This window comes from Phyllosticta citriasiana, assembly GCF_038021145.1.
Source record: "Phyllosticta citriasiana strain CBS 120426 chromosome Unknown IWZ02scaffold_2, whole genome shotgun sequence".
NCBI lineage: Eukaryota > Fungi > Ascomycota > Dothideomycetes > Botryosphaeriales > Phyllostictaceae > Phyllosticta > Phyllosticta citriasiana.
Window position 1 is genome coordinate 844713 of NW_027117279.1, and position 21273 is coordinate 865985.

General features: G+C 53.2%; 7 protein-coding genes across 7 annotated transcripts; 5 read left to right on the top strand and 2 right to left on the bottom strand.

The window, feature by feature from the left end:
- The first annotated feature begins 183 nt into the window (after positions 1–183).
- IWZ02DRAFT_126571 (PHD/FYVE-zinc-finger like domain-containing protein) lies at positions 184–5680 on the top strand. The gene is made up of 4 exons (XM_066761563.1): positions 184–684; positions 849–4439; positions 4488–4743; positions 4896–5680. The coding sequence occupies exons 1-4, from the start codon at positions 493–495 to the stop codon at positions 5552–5554; spliced, it is 4698 nt and encodes a 1565-aa protein (XP_066626029.1). The 5' UTR covers positions 184–492; the 3' UTR covers positions 5555–5680.
- Positions 5681–6091: 411 nt separating this feature from the next.
- IWZ02DRAFT_441754 (uncharacterized protein) lies at positions 6092–7149 on the top strand. The gene has a single exon (XM_066766932.1). The coding sequence runs from the start codon at positions 6129–6131 to the stop codon at positions 6873–6875; it is 747 nt and encodes a 248-aa protein (XP_066626030.1). The 5' UTR covers positions 6092–6128; the 3' UTR covers positions 6876–7149.
- A 283-nt stretch (positions 7150–7432) lies between these two features.
- On the top strand, positions 7433–8558 carry IWZ02DRAFT_126578 (uncharacterized protein). Its single transcript, XM_066761564.1, has 2 exons — positions 7433–7487; positions 7554–8558. The coding sequence occupies exon 2, from the start codon at positions 7692–7694 to the stop codon at positions 8403–8405; it is 714 nt and encodes a 237-aa protein (XP_066626031.1). The 5' UTR covers positions 7433–7487; positions 7554–7691; the 3' UTR covers positions 8406–8558.
- Positions 8432–9169, top strand: IWZ02DRAFT_126557 (uncharacterized protein). The gene is made up of 2 exons (XM_066761562.1): positions 8432–8661; positions 8711–9169. Exon 2 carries the CDS (start codon positions 8760–8762, stop codon positions 9129–9131), a length of 372 nt encoding a protein of 123 aa, XP_066626032.1. The 5' UTR covers positions 8432–8661; positions 8711–8759; the 3' UTR covers positions 9132–9169.
- Positions 9170–10908: 1739 nt separating this feature from the next.
- Positions 10909–11947, bottom strand: IWZ02DRAFT_126583 (ORMDL family-domain-containing protein). The gene is made up of 2 exons (XM_066761565.1): positions 11495–11947; positions 10909–11404 (listed from the first exon to the last, which is right to left on the bottom strand). The coding sequence occupies exons 1-2, from the start codon at positions 11625–11627 to the stop codon at positions 10998–11000; spliced, it is 540 nt and encodes a 179-aa protein (XP_066626033.1). The 5' UTR covers positions 11628–11947; the 3' UTR covers positions 10909–10997.
- Positions 11948–12154: 207 nt separating this feature from the next.
- On the top strand, positions 12155–13358 carry IWZ02DRAFT_487346 (IEC3 subunit of the Ino80 complex, chromatin re-modelling-domain-containing protein; the record flags this gene model as incomplete). The annotated part of the gene is made up of 3 exons (XM_066769354.1): positions 12155–12270; positions 12326–12442; positions 12491–13358. 3 exons carry the CDS (start codon positions 12155–12157, stop codon positions 13356–13358), a joined length of 1101 nt encoding a protein of 366 aa, XP_066626034.1.
- A 3127-nt stretch (positions 13359–16485) lies between these two features.
- On the bottom strand, positions 16486–19809 carry IWZ02DRAFT_370342 (uncharacterized protein; the record flags this gene model as incomplete). Its single annotated transcript, XM_066764495.1, has 4 exons — positions 16486–16913; positions 17040–17244; positions 17383–17811; positions 17902–19809. Coding segments are annotated over 4 exons (2970 nt in total), but the record flags the coding sequence as incomplete, so codon positions are not given.
- Positions 19810–21273: the final 1464 nt, after the last annotated feature.

Here is a 21273-nt window from a genome sequence, read left to right on the forward strand (position 1 = left end):
TGTGAGGCTGGTTGATTGATTGATTGATTGATTGATTGATTGGATGGACTTTTCGAGATGCAGTCGCGGCGCAAGGAAAGCCTCGACCGCCGCACTCACCGCCAGCGCACAGACGCTGACTGCCCGGGACTGGGACCAGGTCACGACCATTGAAGCAACCGACGCGTCTCGCGCAAGTCGGTACGCGATCAAGCTTCCCGGTCTGCGAACCCAACCCAAAATTCGTGCCTCTCTCCAGCGATATCTCCCCTCTCCGTATCTCCTCACGACCTTTACCGCTCTCGCGACCTATCCACCAAACCATCCACACACCACCGTATTCGTTTCGGGTAGATAAGACTGTGCTGTCCCGACCTTTGGTACAATCCAACGGTCCACCAGGGCCACTTCTGCGCGGCGCAACACGTTCCGCGTGCAATTCAGACACCTGCCACCGTGCGCGGCGATTCCGACGTTGAAGTTGTACCTGCAGGCCTTGCTGTCCGCAGCAGCATGTCCACTCCGCACCATCAGCAGCTGCCATGGGACATTGACAGGGTGTCGATCGTTCCATCACCCTTGGCAAACAAGCACGAATACTTGTGGGATGAACGATGGGATAGGATTGAGAAGGTCTTGCAAGAGGTTGAGGACACAGATCATGTCCAGTACGTCGTTCGATTCGGCGACTCGCGCACGGAAACAGTAAGTGGTCCTGCACCTGCCCGTAGAGGCTTATTTTTTCACACATGTGAACACTCTGAGGCGGCAATTTCGAGAGACATCCTGCTCAATTTCACATCCTCACCAAATACACAACGTACCTCGCTTCTTGAGTACTTCCAACTGCTAATTACCTCAACCTGCAGGTCCCGTTTGAGAAGCTTCTCAGACTGGACAACGGATCCTTTGCGCTCGAACAATTCCAACAAAACCCCGAAATCAGTGAGACTGCGCACGAGGACTTGAGTGAGGACGAATTGAATGCCAGCGACGACAACATGCTTCGAGTGGCTGATCACAACTCGGACGACGACTTCACCTCAGAACAAGATGTCAGAACATCAACTCGTCAGCGCCATGTTCGCAGTCTGCGGTACACTCGCGGGGATTTTCCTAGCTCATCATCAGAAGATGATGGTCTCCGAATAGACTCTGACAGTGACACAGCCGCCTTGTCGGTGCGCCGGAGCAGTCGTCGTACGGCCCAATCCAAAAAGCAAGCCGCCTCAAATACCAGAGTCACAAGGCAATCGCGTCGCCAGATCACCGAATCCGAGAGCTCAGAGTCTGAGAGTGAATTAGACGACGATGTTCCGCGGCTGCGCTCAGACGTCATCCCACGGAAGCGCAAGCGGAGCTCGCGTGGTGATGGATCCTCGAAGATGGCTCGCGTTGGCACGCGACGATCGGACCGTACCACCAGACATCAAGAAAATATGGAGGATCCGGGCCTGGATGACAATTTGTACCGTCAAGAGGAGCCCAAACGTGCAGCAGTGCCCAAGGCCTCTGGAGCAAAAGAAGTCTTCAAGCAGCTTGCGCGTACAGACCCGTTCCGGCTTCGCCACATTCAACAATGCGACACTTGTGGAGATGGATCTACCGTCGGTCCTCTCATCTACTGCCAGGGCTGCCAATTGTCATATCACAAGGGCTGCCTTGGACATCGCACTGGACGAGAACATTTGGTTACAAAGGTAGCCGAGGATGAGTTTGTTCTGCAATGCCGCCGATGCGTCAATGCTCACAAACGGCGTGACATCCTCGCGCCGGATCTCGACAAATGCCAGGTCTGTCGCAAACCTGGTACTGCGTGCCAACCATTTCGTCAGCGCAAAAGCGCCCTTCAAGAGCAGAAAGAACGCGAGGATAACGATGGCGAAGACCCCATCACCCATCTTCCCGACGGTCTTGTCAACAACCCATTCCATGTGCTCTTCCGCTGCATGAACTGCTGGAGGGCCTATCACTTTCACCATCTTCCCCCAAAGTCAGCTCACCACTTTGACATTGACGAGGAAGAGGAAGAGACTTCCGAACGTCGATTTTCGGAATACTCGCAGTCCTGGAAGTGCAAAGACTGCTCCGAGATGCCGGCAAAAGTTGGAGGCATCATTGCCTGGAAGCCCTCCGACGAGGAGTCTTTCATGCCTGGAACGACATGTGAGCATGTTGATGAGGATGAGAAGGCGTACCTGATCAAATGGGAGAAACTATCCTATTTCCGCGCTGCGTGGATGCCTGGAGCGTGGACATGGGGAGTCACGGCAGCAAGCATGAGGAAGGCCTTCTTCAAGAGAGAGACGGGTCCGAAGATGAGAACCGAGGATGCCATTCCGGAGGAATTCCTGCGTATTGACATCGTGCTTGATGTTGAATACACCAATGTCATCGACGTCCGCACCGAAGACATCGACAAGGCGCGAATCAAGGAGGTTGATAAAGCCTTGATCAAGTACAAGGGTCTTGGTTACGAAGATGCTGTCTGGGAGAAGGTGCCAACGCCCGAGGATGACGATCGCTGGCTCGACTTTGTCACTGCCTACAATGACTGGGTCCTTGGTCGGTACACTCATGTACCCAAAAAGGGTCCACTCCAGGCTCGTCTCGAGAAGGCTCGGTCTCAGCCCTTCACAAAGCTCGAAAAGCAGAAGCAGCCTGACAACTTGCAATCTGGTATGGAGTTGATGAAGTATCAAATCGACGGTCTCAATTGGCTCTACTACCAATGGTATTCCAAGAAGAATGGAATCCTCGCCGATGAAATGGGTCTCGGCAAGACTATTCAGATCATTGCCTTTCTTGCGACTCTGATCCAGGATCACAACTGCTTCCCTTTCTTGGTCGTCGTTCCAAACTCTACTTGCGCCAACTGGAGGCGCGAAATCAAGCAATGGGCGCCATCTCTCAGGGTCGTCACATATTTCGGGTCCTCCTTGGCCCGCAACATGGCATACCAATATGAAATGTTTCCGGAGGGTAGCAAAGATCTTCGTTGCCACGTCGTTGTAACCTCGTACGAAGCTGCCGCTGACGACTCTTGCAAGAAGTTCTTCAAGAGCGTCTCTTGGGCTGGGTTGGTCGTTGATGAAGGCCAGCGCTTGAAAAGCGACAAGAGCATCCTCTACAATGCACTCAATGGCCTCAAGATCCCGTTCAGGGTTCTACTGACTGGTACCCCTCTCCAAAATAATGCCAGAGAGCTGTTCAATCTGCTCCAATTCTTGGACGACTCCATTAACGCCACCGAGTTGGAAGAGGAATACGCAGAGATGACAAATGAGAAGATCAAAGAGCTTCACAACTTGATCCGCCCTTTTATCTTGCGGCGAACCAAGGCTCAGGTGCTAACGTTCCTGCCACCCATGGCGCAAATCATCGTCCCCATTTCGATGTGCGTCCTCCAAAAGGAACTCTACAAGTCTATCCTCGCCAAAGACCCGGAGTTGCTCAAGGTTCTCTTCTCGTCGAATCGACAGCTCAAATTGAACGAGCGAGCAAGTCTGAACAACATTCTCATGCAGCTGCGCAAATGCTTGTGCCACCCCTTCGTCTACAGCCAGGAGATCGAGGAGCGCACAGACGTAGCCGCCGTATCACACCGCAACCTTGTCGAAGCCTCCGCGAAACTACAATTCCTGGAACTTTTGCTTCCCAAACTGAGGGCCGCTGGGCACCGTGTTCTCATCTTCAGTCAATTCCTTGACATGCTCAACATCGTCGAGGACTTTTTGGATGGCATGGAAATGGGATACAGTCGACTGGACGGCACTCTGGGCTCTCTTGAAAAGCAAAAGCGCATCGATGAGTTCAATGCTCCCGGTTCCTCGCTTTTCGCGTTCCTGCTTTCTACTCGTGCGGGTGGCGTCGGAATCAATCTCGCCACCGCTGATACCGTCATCATTCTGGACCCAGATTTCAATCCCCATCAGGACATACAAGCTCTTTCTCGGGCACATCGTATTGGTCAAAAGAACAAAGTCCTCTGCTTCCAGCTCATGACTCGAGCCAGCGTGGAAGAAAGAATTGTCCAGATTGGTCGCAAGAAGATGGCTCTGGATCATGTCGTGGTTGAGTCGATGGACGCTGATGATCTGGAGGAGAAGGACGTGCAGTCGATTCTCAAGCACGGTGCAGCAGAGTTGTTCGCGGAAGACAATTCTGGTCAGGACATCAAGTATGACGATGCGTCGATCGACAAACTGCTTGACCGCAGCCACATTGAAGAGTCGAGAACTGGCGCTGATGCCACCGCTGAGAGTCAATTCAGTTTTGCTCGTGTCTGGGCAAATGATTCCGGGGCATTTCAAGACTCACTGGAAGTCAATGGAGAGGGTGAAATGGCTCCTCCCGACCCTACCGTATGGGAGAAAATCTTACAGGAACGTGCAAAAGTTGCGGCTGCGGAGGCGGCCAAGAAGGACGAAAATTTCGGGCGTGGCAAACGAGCACGCATGGTAAGGGACTTCCAAAACAAGGCTGTTCATGGTGCTGACGATCTGCAGCTTGTTGACTACAATGAACCAGTTGCCGAGGCCGATGCTCAAGAAGATGCCTTTCCCGTCCAGCCTGACAACAATCGTCGCCGCAAGAAGCACAATACCGACAGCGATACCGACTTCCAGGCCAATGATTCTGACGACGAGAGCATCCCGGAACAAGAGCTCCAGCAAGAGGACGCCCGAGACTTTGGCACAGATTCCCGTAACACCCAAGTCCGTGGCATTGCCGCTGCAGGTCAAGGACATCATGAGACGACGGGTAAGTTGATCATTACTATTTACTAAGTTGTCTTCCTCTCAAGCCATACGTTCTGCTACATGATTATCATTGCGCCCTCTCACATGTTCGCTATCATTGCTTGGTATTTGTGCAAATCAGCGTGGAACCATAACTCTAACCCCAATATGCAGTCAAAAAGAGGGAGCCTGATCGCAAGCGGTTCGAGCGCGCTCCTGATCCCCAATTTCCCCCGGGATTTCCTCCGCACGTCTCAGTTCCCAAAGATTACACTCGTAATTGTCTGGCCTGTCAGCGCTCTCACGTCATTGGAGCATGTCCGCTCAAGATTGCAGGTCCTGAGTACTGCAATTTGTGTGGCCTGGCGCACTTCGGCTATGCTCGCTCCTGCCCACACATCAACTCGGAAACTCAGGTGCGCGAGATGCTTGCCACCCTCAAATACAGCAATGAGCCCCGCCACATTGTCGAGGCAGCCACAAAATACCTTCGTGGTGTCAAGGGCACTTTGGTGCAGAAGAAGAAGCAGCAAGCAGAGAAGCGTGCAGCGTTGGCCCAAAATGGCCACGTCATGAACACGAACGGACACATGAATCCAAACCAGAGTCCTGCACCTGCCGCTCCTGGCCCGAACAATTTGGGCAAAAGAATACTTATGCCCTCTCAGCCAGGACAGCACCAGTCTGCAAGCACCTACAGGCCTATTCAGGATCCCAATTCCCGGATCCAACCGCCTGCCGGAGCTCAGTCAAGTACCAATGACGAGGCAGCTGTTGCTGCTGCCTTGACTGGCTACCTTCGAGCGCAGGACAAGCCATCTGCCAGTACTTGATTTGATTTCTTTTTTCTCTTCTTTGCTCACACTCTCAGTCTTGGTTTTGGTTTAGGAATTCGAAATACTAGCGTGCAAGGGAGGCTGCGACATTGAAACAGCACAACTTGCGGTTTCTTGATTTGCGACTTTCTTCTGGTTCCCCCAGGTTGCCTTAAGGCACATTCACTTTTGTTTTTTGCTTCAAATCCTCTCTTCATCCTGCGAGATTTCGTTCGACAGGAGACGCGGAGGCTTGCACATAAGGGTAAGTTGGACATTTTGGGCTTATCGTGGCGTCAGTTGGCAGATTCTTTGATTCCCCTGAAAAGTTTGAGCACGGATCAGATAGACTTGAGAGAGAATCAGGCTTTGGTTACTTATAGTTGCAAGTGGGCCCAAAGAGCGACGTGCGTCTAAATAGATTCACTCCAGCAGCTGATTGCTGCTTCTGACGGACTTCAGAACGACACAGTCGAAGAGACGAAGCGGTTGCGGAGGGCAAAGGCAGTGGCTAGTCGAAAAACAACACTACGTCGAGGATCGATCGAAACAGGAATGACACTGCTAAATCTGACTGACTTCTCGCAGCTTCATGTCCGATTCTACGCTGCAGCTCGCCCATCTACTCACATGTATCTCGAAACCGAATACCGTTCCAACGCAAGGCGCAACACACGATCCCAACATCCAGACAAAAAGCAAAGTAAGGACCGATAGTAAAGAAAAGAAACAAAACACAATCTGCTCTCCGCCCGCGATCTTCCACCGCAAACCCAGCCAACAAACACGCCAGCAACAACCCAAACAACTAAGCTTCTTTCTGCGTCTTCACTTCCACCCTAATCTGCTGCTGCTGCTGCTGTTGCAGCTGCCTTTCATTCAGAGCACGAGCAGCGCCAGCATTATTGACCACCACCTGGGGGCGGCGTATCTTGGTCGGCACGACGTTGCCCTCCTTCTTCTGCTTCTCTTTCTTCGCCAAGGGTCCAGCACCGACTGCAGCAGTCTGAGGCTCGGCGACGTTGGTGGCAGCGGGTTTTTTCCCCTTTTGTGGACGGGGGCTTCCACGCGTCGCGCCAGAGTGCCTAAGATTGCCGTTGGTAGGCGAAGGCACGACGTTCCGGGTAATGGACACGGAACTGGGACCGGCGGCAGTAGTAGTGGCGGGAACAGAGGTTGCTTTTTTCTGCTTCGTCGTCCACTTCTCGTCCTTGCTTCTGGACCCAGCGGTTTTTCTCTTCGTGCTGCTTTTTGGGATGTTGTGCTTGACAGCCTCGATTACTTTCAGTGGCTCGAGGCTCGGCATATCGCTGTCCCATGCGGACGACGGGGTGCGTGAGTGGCCGCCACCGCTGCTGACGCTGGAGCCATCGTCGATGGTCGAGCTGGAGTCGCTCTCGCTCAGCGGCATAAAGTCTCCGTGGCTGGCTTCGTTGTTGGCGGGACGGTGCGCTGCCGTGTACTTGGCCGGGCCAGGGGCAGCTGGTGTAGCGCCGCTGAGCGAATTGAGATCGGAGTCGTCGTTGTTGAGATCAATCAGATACTGTTGAGATGCGTGGGTGCGAGATGTCTCAGAATACGTGGCCTTGGGAGCGTGGCGTGACGAGAGCAGGCCTGCTTGAGTGGTAGTGTACTTGGGAGAAGGACAACCAGATTTGGCCGTCTTCGAAACAATAATGCGGGGCTTTGGCTTGAGGCTCTTCTCGTTGAGGTGGCTCGTTGGCGGAGAGTCATCCTTGGCCGTGGTGGCAGGCACCGTGAGAGACTGACGTTCAATGGGTGATGATTTTTTGGCGCATTCAGGGGTCTGCTGAACTGCACATGTCCCTTGCACCACGCGTCGCTCGGGAGCCAGGACCGGAGAGCTGTTTGGCGGAGGCGGTTCGACAATGTCCTTGAAGAGATTGTGGGCGCCCCTCTTCAGAGTTGAGCGGCCAGCGACGTCGCGAACATCTGAGGAGCTTACACTACGGCGTCGCGAGTTGGCAGTCGACGAGCTGATGTTGGCCTCGCGAACGGAAATGGAGGAATTGCAAAGTGGAGGAATTGACTTGCGGGAGACCCTCTCCGGAGCCTCGTAGATCTTTTGGCTGCTTGAAACTGGGGTATAGACGTAGTTGAGTTCCGTGTCCGAAAAAGGGTCGAGGAGGCGACCATGCGGCTCAGGAGCCTTGGCCCTCTGGTTGTGATTCGCATCAGGGGCTTTGAAAGAAGAGGGAGGACGACGTACATCGGTGACAGCAGCGCGTCTCTGGTCTTCCTCACTACCAGAGCTTACGTCCGCGTCGTTGCCACCAAGGACTTTGAGCCGACCGGATTGCACATTCGCGGCCGCCGCGTCGTAAAGCCGAAGGCGCTCCTTCACCCAGGAACGATGCCGGGGACTGATGTCTGGGTACTTGTCGGAATACCATTTGGGAACCCGGGTGACACCGATCTTCTCGCGCAGAGTTTTCAAGTCAGGCATCTCGTGCTTGTACATGCATCCCTGCTGCGTGAAGTCGCAACCGCCCGTCTTGATCCAGTACGTGCAGTATTCCTTCTTCGTCTGGTCGGGCTGTTTTCCCGAAGGAGGGAGCGGAGGCTGTATGATGTAGTTGTGGCGAGCAGCTGCTTCAGGCGTGGCTTTGGCGATTTTGTCGGCAAGAGACTGGAGGAAAGATGGCGTCAGTCTTTGGACTTTGTGAGGGAAATTCGACCTACCAAAGGTTTCTCGTACCCCACCACGGTCTCAGAATCTTCTGGCTCTTTGGAACGGAACCCCATGTGTGAATCAGATTGCTGGATTGCAACAGACTTTGGAGGGCCGGTGCTATTCGCAGTCGATTTTTGGGCGGTCTTCTGCTCCTTTGACTGCGTTACAAGTTAATATTCTCCGCCAGCTCAAGTACGGCAGCAGCTTCGTGAGACTGGGGAATTTCATACCACAAGAGAGTACGTCTGTCCAGTGTACTGCCAATTCCCCAGAAAAGTCATGCCCTTTGCCTTGTCCTGGTTGATGCTGCGGGGCACACCTTCCAAGTGGACCTCCGCGGGTAGCTCGTCAACTGCAAGGACTGGGACGTAGTTCCCATTGTCGCGTTGTATAAACCAATCGGGACGAATCGAGGTCCTAGACACAGGAAGTAAGTCTCCGATCATCATCTTTTCTTAACGAGATTAACGTTCGGGAAGCGCTCAAGTGTAGAAATCAAGGACGGCAATATTGGAGAAGACGTCACGGATGCACCTGGTCTCTCTTGCGGCGCTCGCCAAAGCTATATGTACGCCGGATGTGTGCTGTAGCAAGCTCGATAGAGACGCGCGGGTATTGCAAATGGGACACGATGAATGCGTCTGGCAAACTGCACATCCGCCGTTTGAACCGGCCCTGGTCCGGCATGGACAGCAGCTCCATCCCGACAATGGCTTTCATGGAGGTATGACGCAGACAACCAAGTCACACTCTCTGATGCAGTTTGCCGGCCTCTCGTGCAGAAAATGCGCTGGATTCAAACGGGAGTGTGCAGTTTGTATGCCACCAGATGGTAAACAGCACATTCAATCCGGGCTTGCCGTGCAACGGCGACTGGGGTTAGCAGTGGTTGAGGATTGATTCTTTGTCGGAGCATTTTTTTGTGTATGAAACTGGGGCACGGAATTCAGGTACTGGCCAAATTGACGTCAAACCTCTAGTCGGCCCAAGTTTCATGAAACTGGGTCATTTTGAAAAGCTCAACCTGGTTGCAGATAGCTATTCTCCAGTTTTTCGAAATAGTCGCCATGTCAACTAGACGGGCATTCGCATTAGATTTTGACAAGTCGATTCGCGTTGATCGTGCGTGGTACAAGATGGGGCCGTGTCTAAGCTGAGACTCACTCCACGGACACCTACAGATCTTTGTTCTCAAGCACCAAGCTATGCCCAGCCAGGACCAGGCCGGCATAGCCTTCTTCTTCGTATACCTTTGTATAACAAGATTTATGTAGTTTACCGAGCCGTTCCGATTTTACTGCTTACACTGGTTGTCTTTGGGCTGGATGCGGTTGCGGCTAGTGCAGATTGACAGTGCCATGATCTAGTAAGGGACGTATTATCCTGTTGAGGCGTGCGAGTTAACTTCTGCAGAGCCAGATCACCGGCAGGAGTCCATGATTTACCAGAGCCCCCTTTCAAAGCACGGACGAGTGGTAACGACTCCTTTTTGCAGAACAGCCGCTTTGACGCCAAGCAGGCGGCTGGGCTGAAGTTTGAAGATACCCTCTTATGCCGCCCGTCTGCAGGCCATCCCGCTGTCCTTTCACTCGGTAAAAGCACAGGGTGAGGATAGCTCTAATATTAAACTAATTAAAGATTTAATATGTACTGTTAAAATCTAGTCCTATTTATACTAGACTATCTATTATATAAAGAGAAAGAGAAAGATACTATTTCTACCACTCTTTCTATAACTTATTTATCTACTTTTTACTTTAGAATATTCTACTATTCTTTCCTACTTTATAGATAATTTATCTAAACTTCTATTAAGCTTTAGTACTAATCTAACCTTTATAGCTAGATTTACCTTTTATAGCTATCTCTTAGTAAGGTTATATTATCTAGTAGGTAATAAGAAATAAGATGTGATGTTAATAATACTTATTACTAAGAAATTATTTAAGGTAGTATTTTCTACCTATTCCTACCTAAGCTCTCCATACCCTATAATAGCTAATAGTGAGTTTAAGATTGAAGCAAAAGATAAGCTTAGGAACCATGGTTGAGGATTTCTTTTATGCGCCGTGCATTTGAATCAAAAAGATGTTAAGGAGTTTTCCTTCTATCACATCAGCTTGAAATGTGTCTGACTTAACGTGGGTGGTATCAACTTATCTCGAAAAGCTAGTCGGGCACGCTGTTGGCCCCTGAAGTCGCTTCGTTACCGCTTCATCTGATCTGTATACACAGTCCAAAACACAGTGCCAGATTAGCGTGTGATGAAAATATTTAGGTTGCTGATGGTTAGGTTGGAACCTTTTTGCTCCTCATGATGCAACAGTACATGCAATCAAGAAGGGAGAAACATGAGAGTGGCGACGATCCATTTTTAATCAAGAAATGAAGAAGATAAGGCACACGAAAGTGGAAAGTGAAGATGGATTTGCTTCTACTTCCGCGGTGAGGAGGCAAATCCTCGGTTCCAATCCTTGGCCCGTCAGCAACGCCTTTCTTTGAATAGCGCGAAATGAGCGCAATTACTTGGAAAATGCTAGTAGGAGAAGAAGGCCAAGGAACTCCGGAACCCAATTTTGTCTCGACATCCAGGGTATTTTGGCAGAGGGCAATAGTAAGGAATGCAATGCTGCGACCGCTGATAGTAACAGCGCCTCTAGAAAGTGAATGAAATACAGTAGTAAGGAGAACTAGGATCGGGGTTGATCGACTAGCTTTCCTCGGGTGGGTCTGAAAAGATGCCCAGGCGCAACCGGTGTAGCTGCGTCACGTCAATATTTGGTCCTCAATGCTGGTTTCTTTGGCTCGGCTTACCGCTGGAAGCTTCGGAATTACGACGGCGATCGTCGCCATGAAGTTGATGAGGAAGAATGTGAGATCGTAGTGCGTGTAGTGGGTGCTTATGAGGAACAGGACAATGGGCACGCTGAGTAGAAACTTCTTCGCCGGCGTGTACTGGTCACCGTTGTCAATCTGCTCCCACATGTTGAGGTTGTCGTAGGCTCCAGCGTTGAAGTCAAAGGGCACGCCGCGGACCCAGTGGAACATGAGATATGAGCCGAACATGTACGAAATGTTGGTCAGAGTCCACGAAGTCTCTTGGGAAACGCCGGGGATAATGTCATAGAAGATCTTCAAGCAGAGAATGAGCACGAAATGGATAGCCCAGGCGCCTGTGCAAACAGCGTACGTGTCAGCTTCGGTTTCGATCCAAGGGAGGTCTTCAAAAGGTCCGAGGAGTTGAAACTTAAACGATTGCTTACCCTTTGCGTTCACCCACTGGGCATTCAGGTTGGGCAGAGCAGCTTGGTCGCTGATGTGCTCCAAGGACTCCGGGGGTTCGGTGTACATGAGGCTCGAGGAGCGCCTCCTCCTCCCTGACTTCTCGGGACTCATTCTTGTCTCCGCAGCGGCGGCAGTCAAATGTCCCGGGTGAGGATCCACCTGAAACGAGGTGGTCCTGTTCAAGAGTATGGAAGACACTTTGGCGGTTGGACGGGGGGGGGGAGGGTGGGAAAAGTGCGGGATCGACGGTCGAGTTGATGGTTGGACAAAGGACGCAAGTCGAGTGCGGTGTGACTGGCCGGCAGCGAGAAGTAGGAGATAGATCTAAAGAGGGGCGCGCGCGGTCGCGAATACGGAGTGATAAGCAGCCTAGTTGGAAGGCTTGGAGAAGAGGTAGGTTGGTAGGCCGGGGGGTTCGAGGTAGAGGCCAGGGCGGCGCTGGTGACGACGAAGCGGCGGAGCACTGTGAATGCGCGGGATTCCAGCAGCTGAGTCATGATTTCTGCCCCAGGCACAAACATGACTTCCGCTCCAGTAGGTACTAGCAGCTCCCGTTCCAGCCAGCCCTCGACACCTGCCTCTCCTCCAGACACGCTTCCTCTCTTCTCAGACGATACCCTCCGTGCCCAGCGCGTGCCATGGCCTCCGTCGACGAAGAATCCTCGCACATGCGAGACGACAATCCAATCCAACGCCCGCCGCCCGGCAATGAGACCGCCGACACTACCGCGCGCCCATCGTTCAAGTCGTGGAGGTGAGCTGCCGGCTCGAGCCTCGTCTGCAGTCACGCCCATCTGACAGCTTGACAGGAAGAAATACCGCAAAATGCGCATGCGCTTTGACGAGCGAATGCGAGAAAGCAACTCCCTATTCAGAGAGGAGCAAAAGGCTTCGGCATTGGTCAAAAGGCTGCAGGAGCAGAATGAGTACGCGCATTCATCTCGCATAGGCATGACCAACTGACTCGACTCTAGTCAAATGATGGACCTCCTCCTCGACATCAACGGGACTCCAAAGGTCCCTATCCAGCTTCGCTTCGAGTTGAGCGATGACGCTCCTCTACCTGAGCCGAAACAAGACCCCGAAGCTGTATCCCAACAGCTCCACGAGGCACGAGCCGCCCTCGCTTCTGGAGCAATTACGCCCATCGAGTTTGCCGACCTAGAAAACAGGCTCACCAAAGTACAATCGGATATCGGTCCCAAGCCTTTGGCGTCATTACTGCAAACACCTCATTCGCGCTATTTACCAGACATGCCACTGCCTGAAGAGATGTCTAGCGAACACCCGGCAGGCTACCTGAGTCCAAACCACGAAGAAGAATATCTCAAAGAGCTCGACATTGCGCTCGCCGATCCCGCCATTTACGACCCCAATGACACTTCTGGCCGACCAATCCGTCTCCCAGCCCGCGACATCCCAAGCGACAAAGAGCTACAGATCCGAAATCCTGATTCTGTTTACAACTGGTTGCGCAAGCACCAACCGCAAGTATTCTTACAGGACAAAGAGAATGACCGAGATACGGAGAAACCGACTACAGGGCGGGGAGGAGGTAACGGTCGTGGAGGAAAGCGTGGAGGCGGCGCCCCAAACATTGCCGCGACGCCTTCAAAGGCTGATCCGGAAGCACCTGAGGAGGAATACGGCTTCGTCCCAGAGACGGGCAGTGGTCGAGGCAAGCGGAATAAAGATGATGAGCCGTACAGGCCCAAGGGTGGAAGCGGCAGGGCAAAGAGGAAGAGGGAGGATGGTGAAGGAGGAGGAGGAGGCGGCGGAGGGACCGGCCCTGGATCCAGAGGAGGACGGAAGAGAGCTCGGGGTGGTGCTGCTGCGGCATGACGTGGTCATCAAGTCACTGGATTGATGCAGCAAACTGATGTATGAATCTTGCTTTGTACGGGTTACGACTAGATTCGACATAATACTGACCACTCTTAAGGGACATTTTTCTATTCTACGGAGCACCTTATAAAACGCTTCTCAGTGTGCTTGAAGATGGGAGTGGTGGAGAACTGCGTTTCTGAACTTGATCCACCACTGAGATCTGACAGTACAACCAATCATGGCTTCCAAAATAATCAATGCGCCTGGTCCATCAACCTAACAGTGCTCTGTCAAGGAGCTGGTAGTGTCTTTCAGATATGATGTTACTTTGGCTCGCTCACCTGTTATTCATGCGCAATGCTTTGGTTCCCCAGGTGCCGCAGCGCCATCTTCGAGGCCGCAGTATTGTAGGTTTGAATCATGATTTCAATCGATTTCAAAAAGAATGTGAGAGATGCTGGAGTGCAGCGGCTGAACTGTCTGATTAAACACAATGAAGAAGAGAGGATTAGGCACATACTGTTTACAAATGAGAGAAAAAAAAAAAAAAAAAAAAAACCAAGGAAAAAAAACCACAAAAACTATTTCACCCAGCTGACACTCACCTACAACGTCTCACAACTCATCTAATTATCGCAACGATTGTCGCTGCCTGACTGTCACGGAGAAACCACACAACAGGTATCATCCAAATCTTAAACAACAGCAACGGTGGTACATTAGAACGACAGGATCTCTCTCGCTGATACACTGACTGGTGTGAACGCACAAATAGTTGGCAACAAATAGAAAAACATGCGTCAAACAAGCTGGCTGGCTGGCTAGGTAGCTGGTAAATCAGACATCAGACATGATCATGGCCATCGGGTCCATCCGTACGTGTGTGTGTTCGTGCGTCGACTCGTTCGTCTCCTGCGTTCGTTCCAAGTCTTGTGCTTGCTCGTTTGTTGCATCAAAGTGACTGACTTGCAACCACCCCCAGGAGTTCTCCCTCGAACTCTCGCTCTCGCAACCTATTCGTCGTCTGTCGTTGTCGTTGTTGTCGTTGTGCTGTTGTCGTCATCGTGAAGCGACTTGTCCATCGTGTCCATACAAAAACGTCAAGCAATCTTGTTCGCGGCCAAAGCCAAAGCAATCAACCGCACCAACACGCGCTGGGAAAAACAGGGATTGACAAAGGGAAAGCTAAATTGACAAGGAGCGAAAAGATAAAAAAACATGCATGTAAATACAAGCGACAGAAACGCGGAAATCGCAAAAAAGGGAAAAATGATATGGGATGGCATCCACCCAAATACTACAAACTGCGCTCACTCAACAGAGCAAAGCTCAACTCTGCCTAGAAAGTTCACGCGCCAGCCCGTTTCTCAAACAGCGCAATTCGGTCCTTTACGCTGTTGACGCTGCGCCCGCTCTTTGCCGAACCAGCCGGACTCTTGCTGCGGGCCCCTCTACTCACACCGCGGCTTCCACCGCCGTCTTTTTCTCTCAGTCTACCGCGAATTTCAGACTCGCCTGTCTTAGTAGGTGATGAAGAGCGCGAGCGCGTCGCTGAAGACTCGGGTGCTGGTGACAAGTAGTCCAAGCGCGCCGGCCGCTCCAGCGGCGTGAAAAAAGGCGATGACGGCGACGGTGAGATGTGAGCCGCTGCTACCTTGGCTTCTTTGAGTGTGAGCTGCTGCGGCGACGTCGGAAGTGGGGAAGAAAGCAAGGAGGACGTTGGCGCGGTGGCAGTTGCAGTCCCGCCATTGTCATTCGTGCTGTTGATGGACGACGGCGTAAGAGACGCCGTCCCAACATCTAATCCGCTCCTTGCAAGTCCCTCGAAACGCTCACGCAACGGACTGCTCCGCACTGGACTCCTGGCCCGTGTGGACCTGCCGATTCTCGCCGCAGGGCTGGGCCTCGTTGGACTGGCAGAGGCTCCCTCATCAGAACTGTCCCTTCCGCCGAAGCCACTCCTGGGACTCCTTGGAGTGAGCGGACTGGGAGTCAGAGGTCCTGGGCTTGGTACCCAATTCTCTTTCAAGGGACTGCCTCCTGGTCCCCCGGCACGCACCGGGCTTCCAAGACCTCGACTGTCTCGCAAGGGACTCCGAGCCGGTATCCGTGGTGCGTGGAATGCAGACGAACTGGCCGCATCACCACCTGTGCTGCTTGGAGTGAGAGCAGCCCAACTGCTGTAGTCGTCGTCTGGAGTTGAAGGGTCGGACGGACAGTCCTCAACGGATTCGGCAACCCTCAGACGACTAGAGCGTGCGGTGCGGAAGCTCAGTGGCAGAGATGTAGTGGAGACACTAAGTGGTGGGGGAGCTCGCGGGGAATCGTGAGTCATGCGGTTGGGTGAGGGTGAGACAGACGGCAAGTCTGATGAAGGAGGCGAAGGAGAGAGGTTGTCGCCAAAGGATATCTGAGCTGGAGGTTGCGTTGGCGGAGGGGCCTGAGAGTGGCTACTCGTGGGAGAGGTGGGGGATGGAGAGGTGGAAGGAGTGCCCCGGGGTGGAGGAAGGTGGAATGGCTGGCCGAAAGCAGGGGATGGGAGGAGGCTGAAGTTCTGTTGGTGGGATACGGTTTGGTTTCGTGTCCGAGAAGACGAGGGCATGATTGCTGACGCGGAACCAGCGCCGGAAAGATATCCCCCAACCGCTGACCCCACTGGAACTCCCATGCGCATTGGTAGTCCACCACCGGCTGCTACCAAGCTCTCTCTACTCGCGTTGACGGAATCACCAAGGCTGTGGTTGCTTGGAGAAGAAGAGCTTCCTGCTGGACTGGCGCTGCCACTCACGGCTCGTCCTTTGCCCTTTTCTTTCCGCTTTCGCTTGACAATCTCAGGCGATGGTGGTGGTGGAAGGGCTTTGTCACCAGGCAAAGGCCCCTCGCTGGCACCACCCACCTTGTAGCGGGCATCTTCTGCGCCGCTACTGCCAGTGGGCCCATTAGTGGGTCCGAAAACGTCTGTGGATTTGAGTGTCGATGCAGACAGAACACGACTTCGAAGCCCAGAGCCCCCAAGGTCTGGGTCTGCGCTGGAGACACGCCGCAAGCTCCCGCTCTTCATACTTGTGTGCGACGATATCCTTTGCCCACTCCCAACGCTGACTTCACCTGAGGCTAGACGTTGGGAGCATAAAGATGTCTCTCCTGAGGCGCCGCGGCTCCGAGAAATGTTGGTGCTAGTATCCCCTACATCGGCGTTGACTACCCGTAGACGTTGCCGAGGCACAGTAAAGAGCATCTGGACAAGGCGATTCTCAGACGCGGCTTCGATATCCCATTCGCTATCGTCGCCTTCTGTCGGTCTAAGAATTGTTCCATCGGAATCGGAGAACAGGGTCTCGCGTTTCGCCTCTGGGTCGGGGGTTGCAACGGCCCAGTCTCGCTCATCGAGAATATTACCACGTGAGGTTGAGAATAGTGGGGACGACGTGTCTTCAGCCCAGGCCTTTCGTCCTCGAGAGTGCCAAAACGAAGCATCGCTAGCGGCACGACGTGGTGGTTTGCTTACAGACGGAGACGCTGTTGACGGACCTCCAGTTGCAGCCCTGCTGTCTTGGTCGAATCCGGAAACTGCGCGTTTCTGGAGATGTCGACGCCTTTTGGGACTGCGGCTACGGCTGCGGTTCCGCTTCGGAATTATAGCGCCATCGCTGCTCACAAGCTTGCCCCCTTCGTCGTAAAGATATCGCCTTCGACGGTGGTAGCCTGAAGTCAGCGACTGAGATCGATCGCGGTGGGACGGTACCCGGGCGAGGGCCAGCCGAACAGATCCAATCCACGACTTCGATCGGTCCTTGGTCGCGAATGAGTTGTCAATGGGCGTAGAGAGTTCAAGAGTGTCGGTGGATGGATAGTGAGGAATTTTTCCATGGCTAATGTTTCCACTATCAGTTGCTATTTCCTGCCTTCTCTTCGGTAGCGGAGGTGTCTGGTTTTGGGCAAAAGTCGGGGGGTTGTAAAAGCTGGTCGGCGTCTTTTGAATTTGCTCCGTCAGATCCTGGTCCGGAGAGGGCGTTTGCTGTCGAGGCAGCATAGGTACAGTGGTGGGATCTTCAGCACGCCCTCCCAGTAAAGCTTCGCCTTCAGACTGAAGACCTCCAAGGGAGCTCCTGGCTGTTGTGAACGAGTCGGCATCTGCTCTGCCGCTGCCGGTGATGCTTTCGCCCGATTCACGTGGAATCGTCATGGGCACAGGTGGTGGTATTTGGAGAGATAGTTGCTGGCGGTCGTGAGAAAAGGGGTTCGTAAAACTAGCGATCAGTGCCGCAGAAGCATTCGACAAGGTGCGAACAACGCTAGCAGCACTCGTACTAGAAGAATTTTTGGAACGGCCAGATCTTCCACTTTGGTCGCTCAGGTTTGATTCGGTTCGATCGGACTTTTCGGGCGATATTTGGACTGAGCGACTGGTAGTAGATTGAGAGTTTGGACCCCCAATAACTTCCCAGTTGGGAGATCCAGCGCGAAACTCGGCAGCATGGCTTTGGGGCAATGTGGAGGGTCCAGCTTCTACAACTGGTTTCTTGCCAGGGCTCCCAGCTGTTGGCGGGAAATATACTGGATGACTCCTCAAAGGTTCTGGGTCAGAAAAGGGATCCAGTACCGGAGGGTTTGACAAGGATAGTCGTTTTTGAAACGGCCGTTGGCTCATCTCTGACATTCCAGTGCGACCAATGGCTTCCACATCGTCTTCCTCCAGCTCGTCAATGGGAGGAATACGTGCTGGTACTCTGTTTTTGGCCTCATCGAACCGTGGCGGCGGCGGCGGCGGCGGCGGTGCCTGGCTTTGCCGTCCACTCATGCTGCGGCGAAGGCCTCTGGTAGGGCTGGGGATTTCCACAAGCAACCCCGTCCTTTCCGCCTCGAATGGTGCTCGACCTTTCCATCCTTGACGTCCGTTGAACCAGGGATTCGGTGCCAGGGCTGCTGCGTCGTGGTCGTTCATGTAGTCGTTGTGGAACTCGTCATCATACGAATGCAGACCGTGGTAGCGGTGGGCCGCACGAGACAATGTTTCAATTTCCTTCTCCCGTAACTGACGATGTTTTTTGAGATGCCGCTTGTACCAAAAGTAGAATACGGTCATGGCAAGCACCGCAGCAAGGCCGATGCCTAGGCCTGCGCCTAGCCCTACTTTGGAAGTGCCGGATGCAGTGTCTGATCCAGCCGTAGAGTTTGAACTTGAAGCTTGAGAAGGGTCATACTCTGCAATCCAAGTGTTAGACGAAATGTTGAAAAAGTAGGGCTGACTGTTCTCTTTTAGCACTGTGCGCGGCAAAAAGCGAGCAGACGAAGATGTGATCAAGTAGCCACCGGCCACCATCAATACATCTCCAGAGAGAAGAGTTGCCCCATGACCGTATATTCCAGATCCACTTGCGATTCCAGAGCCGGAAGTAGTTGGAATTGACCAGCTCCAAGCGCCAGTGCCACCATAGCCTTCGCCGACATTGAGCACTGCCAGCTGCGGCTCGGCTGGTGTGTAAACATCCCCAACCCAACCCCCCAACACGACAATTTTGGTCCCATCTTCGGACAGGACAGCACTGTGGCCCGAACGAGGCTCGACAGACGTCGAATCACGCTTCGCGAGATCCGTGTGACCGTCGATTGGTTGCTCGACACCAATGTATGTCCAGGACTTTTGCGGTAGAGAATACAGCGCGATTTGAGACATGTTGATGAAGGCCGAACGCGTATGGCCACCGACCAAAACGAAATTTTGCTGCTGCTCCTGGGACCCATCGCTGCTGTTGGAGTATGTCGGCGGTAGCGAAACCAGAGCAAATCCGGCCTCGGGAACCGGTGGACCCTGAGTCTCATCCACGGCTAGGGTAAGGTTTGTCGAATTATTCGCCTCGGCCTGGATTACGTAGTTGGAATATGAGGCGGCAGACTGCCAATCGTCCTGGGTTGCATTCTGGGAAGGACACATGCCCCCAAAAAAGTACAAGGACGGGTCTTGTCCTCCAACATTACTGCTAAAGGATATCCCTGCACTCAGGAACATTGGCGCCATTGCACTTCCAGCTTTTCCATTTTGCGATGCAACCTCTTCCTCGATCCAAATTCCATTGCCCTCTTTTGAATTCTTGTCCACGTTGAATTTCCAAATCTTGGCTCCCTCGACTCCATCATTACAATTTCCCGAGTATACTCTTAGATCCCCATTCTCTTCACCAACGGCGGTATATGCAGCTGAGCCTGTGGAAGAAAACGGCAGTGTCGCGCCGAGCGTATTGAAGTCGAGATTGCTCGAGCTGAGCTTGGACGATACATCAAGTGACAGTAGCTGGGCATGGTTCGAGGTGTCTGGAGCCGGACGGAATATGTACACAAGATCGTTGTTTTTTGGAGTCTGTATTATCCGCGTAGGATCGTACGGCAGCTGGGCGGACACGGGGACTGAGCGCACGAACAGCAGTAGGCCGACGGAAAGCTCGAACAGCCGCAAAGCGTCGAGCATGTTGTCGAAACGAGACGTCGGATGGGATTGATGCGTTCAATGGGGCATGGTAGCGGAAGTGCAGCACCGGCGCCTTCGACCGACGACGAAAAGAGAAGAAAAGACGGGTAGATCAAGACGGGAATTCACGGTTGCAGAAAGCAGGCAGGTTAGCTTTGGAGAAGCAAGATGGTGCGATGGGTAGAAAGTGGGTAGGCTGGGCGGGTGGTAGCACGGCCACCAAATGGGCCGGATTGTAAACATGGGCATGCAACCCCCAGCCACCTTGACCATGATCGAGTCGCGCCTCTCCGCAACCCTTTACCAGTAATTCCACGTGTGACGATGAAGGAATGGACCATGGCCAATTGCAAAAGAACAGAGGGTTCAAGCCCTACAGGCCGCGCGGTGGGCAACATGGGGGCACCCCGTCGTGCCGTCGCATGGGGCAACGAGAAGCTGCAATGCCACGGCTAGTCCAACAGGGCTGGGCGCGGGCCTGATACAGGCGGCTTCGTCCCGGGACGCGCCTGTTGATCGTGCATCGTCGGGGGCTGGTTGTTCTTTGGATGAAACGAAATGTTGAAGAAACTCTCGCCTCGAGGTTTTGGTGATGTGCATGGCCAGACGCTTCGTTGGCCATGGCTCGGTGTTGCGGGAGCTCGGATGGATCTACAATGATCCGCCCGGTGGTGGGTCACTGGGGCAGTCGGGGTCAACAAACATCACCACCACCATCAGCTTCCTTCGACCTGCCCCCGCGAGTCATCTCTCATCCTCCTCCACCATCTCCATTGAGCCATTGTTCCGATCCTCCTCTCCCCTGGTAACAAGCCACTCTTTTGCCGCCGTCCGCTAATTGTCTCTTCTGCCTCGCCCACGTTCAACATCTTGTTCTCCCGCGTCTGCTACGCATGCAGGCGGGGCCTGCAGATATCCGGCAGCGCTAAGATTGGGCGGAACCTATGCATTTGACCGTTCTAGGCCCCAAGGATGCGCGTCGCTTCTTCACAGCGCAAAGACTTTCCCTGTGCAAAGTCTGGACTCGTCGGAAAGTCTACTTCAGCTAGACAAGGAACTGCAGCTCCCGCGCCGCATGCAATGATATCACGACCCCATCCCGGACCGGCTGGCTTCTGTAGTCACGAATTTCTTGCCAGGAACTTTGTGCCCGCCAACAAAAGAAAATCCGACTCCAGAGCGTTGGGACACATTTGGTGTAGTAACTAGCTTGGCATGATTACTTGAGCGCGCTGCAGCTATTGCGTGTTCCGCTCATCCTCCATCTTCCTCTTTTTTCGGATGGCCTACTTCCTTTCAACCGTCCATCACCCTCACCGCTACTCAGTTCGCAGTTTCTTGCAATCTTATCGGCCAAGGCCTCCGTTCAGCTGACCTGGGATGCCTGTGGATGCAAACGCTTGACTGACTCCCTCGTCATCGACCATTCAAGGATTACACGTAGATGGCTGAAATACTCCTGCC

What these genes read in the sequence shown, in the direction of transcription:
- IWZ02DRAFT_126583 (XM_066761565.1), bottom strand. Translation starts at nt 11,627, where the DNA reads ATGAGTCCCGAGAAGTCAGGGAGGAGGAGGCGCTCCTCGAGCCTCATG. An exon ending in CCAGTGGGTGAACGCAAAGG is followed by an intron (nt 11,405 to 11,494) that starts GTAAGCAATCGT and finishes CTGTTTGCACAG; the next exon opens with GCGCCTGGGCTATCCATTTC.
- IWZ02DRAFT_126578 (XM_066761564.1), top strand. Translation starts at nt 7,692, where the DNA reads ATGCGGCTCAGGAGCCTTGGCCCTCTGGTTGTGATTCGCATCAGGGGC.
- IWZ02DRAFT_126571 (XM_066761563.1), top strand. Translation starts at nt 493, where the DNA reads ATGTCCACTCCGCACCATCAGCAGCTGCCATGGGACATTGACAGGGTG. An exon ending in GTGGCAAACGAGCACGCATG is followed by an intron (nt 4,440 to 4,487) that starts GTAAGGGACTTC and finishes GACGATCTGCAG; the next exon opens with CTTGTTGACTACAATGAACC. An exon ending in AGGACATCATGAGACGACGG is followed by an intron (nt 4,744 to 4,895) that starts GTAAGTTGATCA and finishes CCCAATATGCAG; the next exon opens with TCAAAAAGAGGGAGCCTGAT.
- IWZ02DRAFT_126557 (XM_066761562.1), top strand. Translation starts at nt 8,760, where the DNA reads ATGCACCTGGTCTCTCTTGCGGCGCTCGCCAAAGCTATATGTACGCCG.
- IWZ02DRAFT_441754 (XM_066766932.1), top strand. Translation starts at nt 6,129, where the DNA reads ATGTCCGATTCTACGCTGCAGCTCGCCCATCTACTCACATGTATCTCG.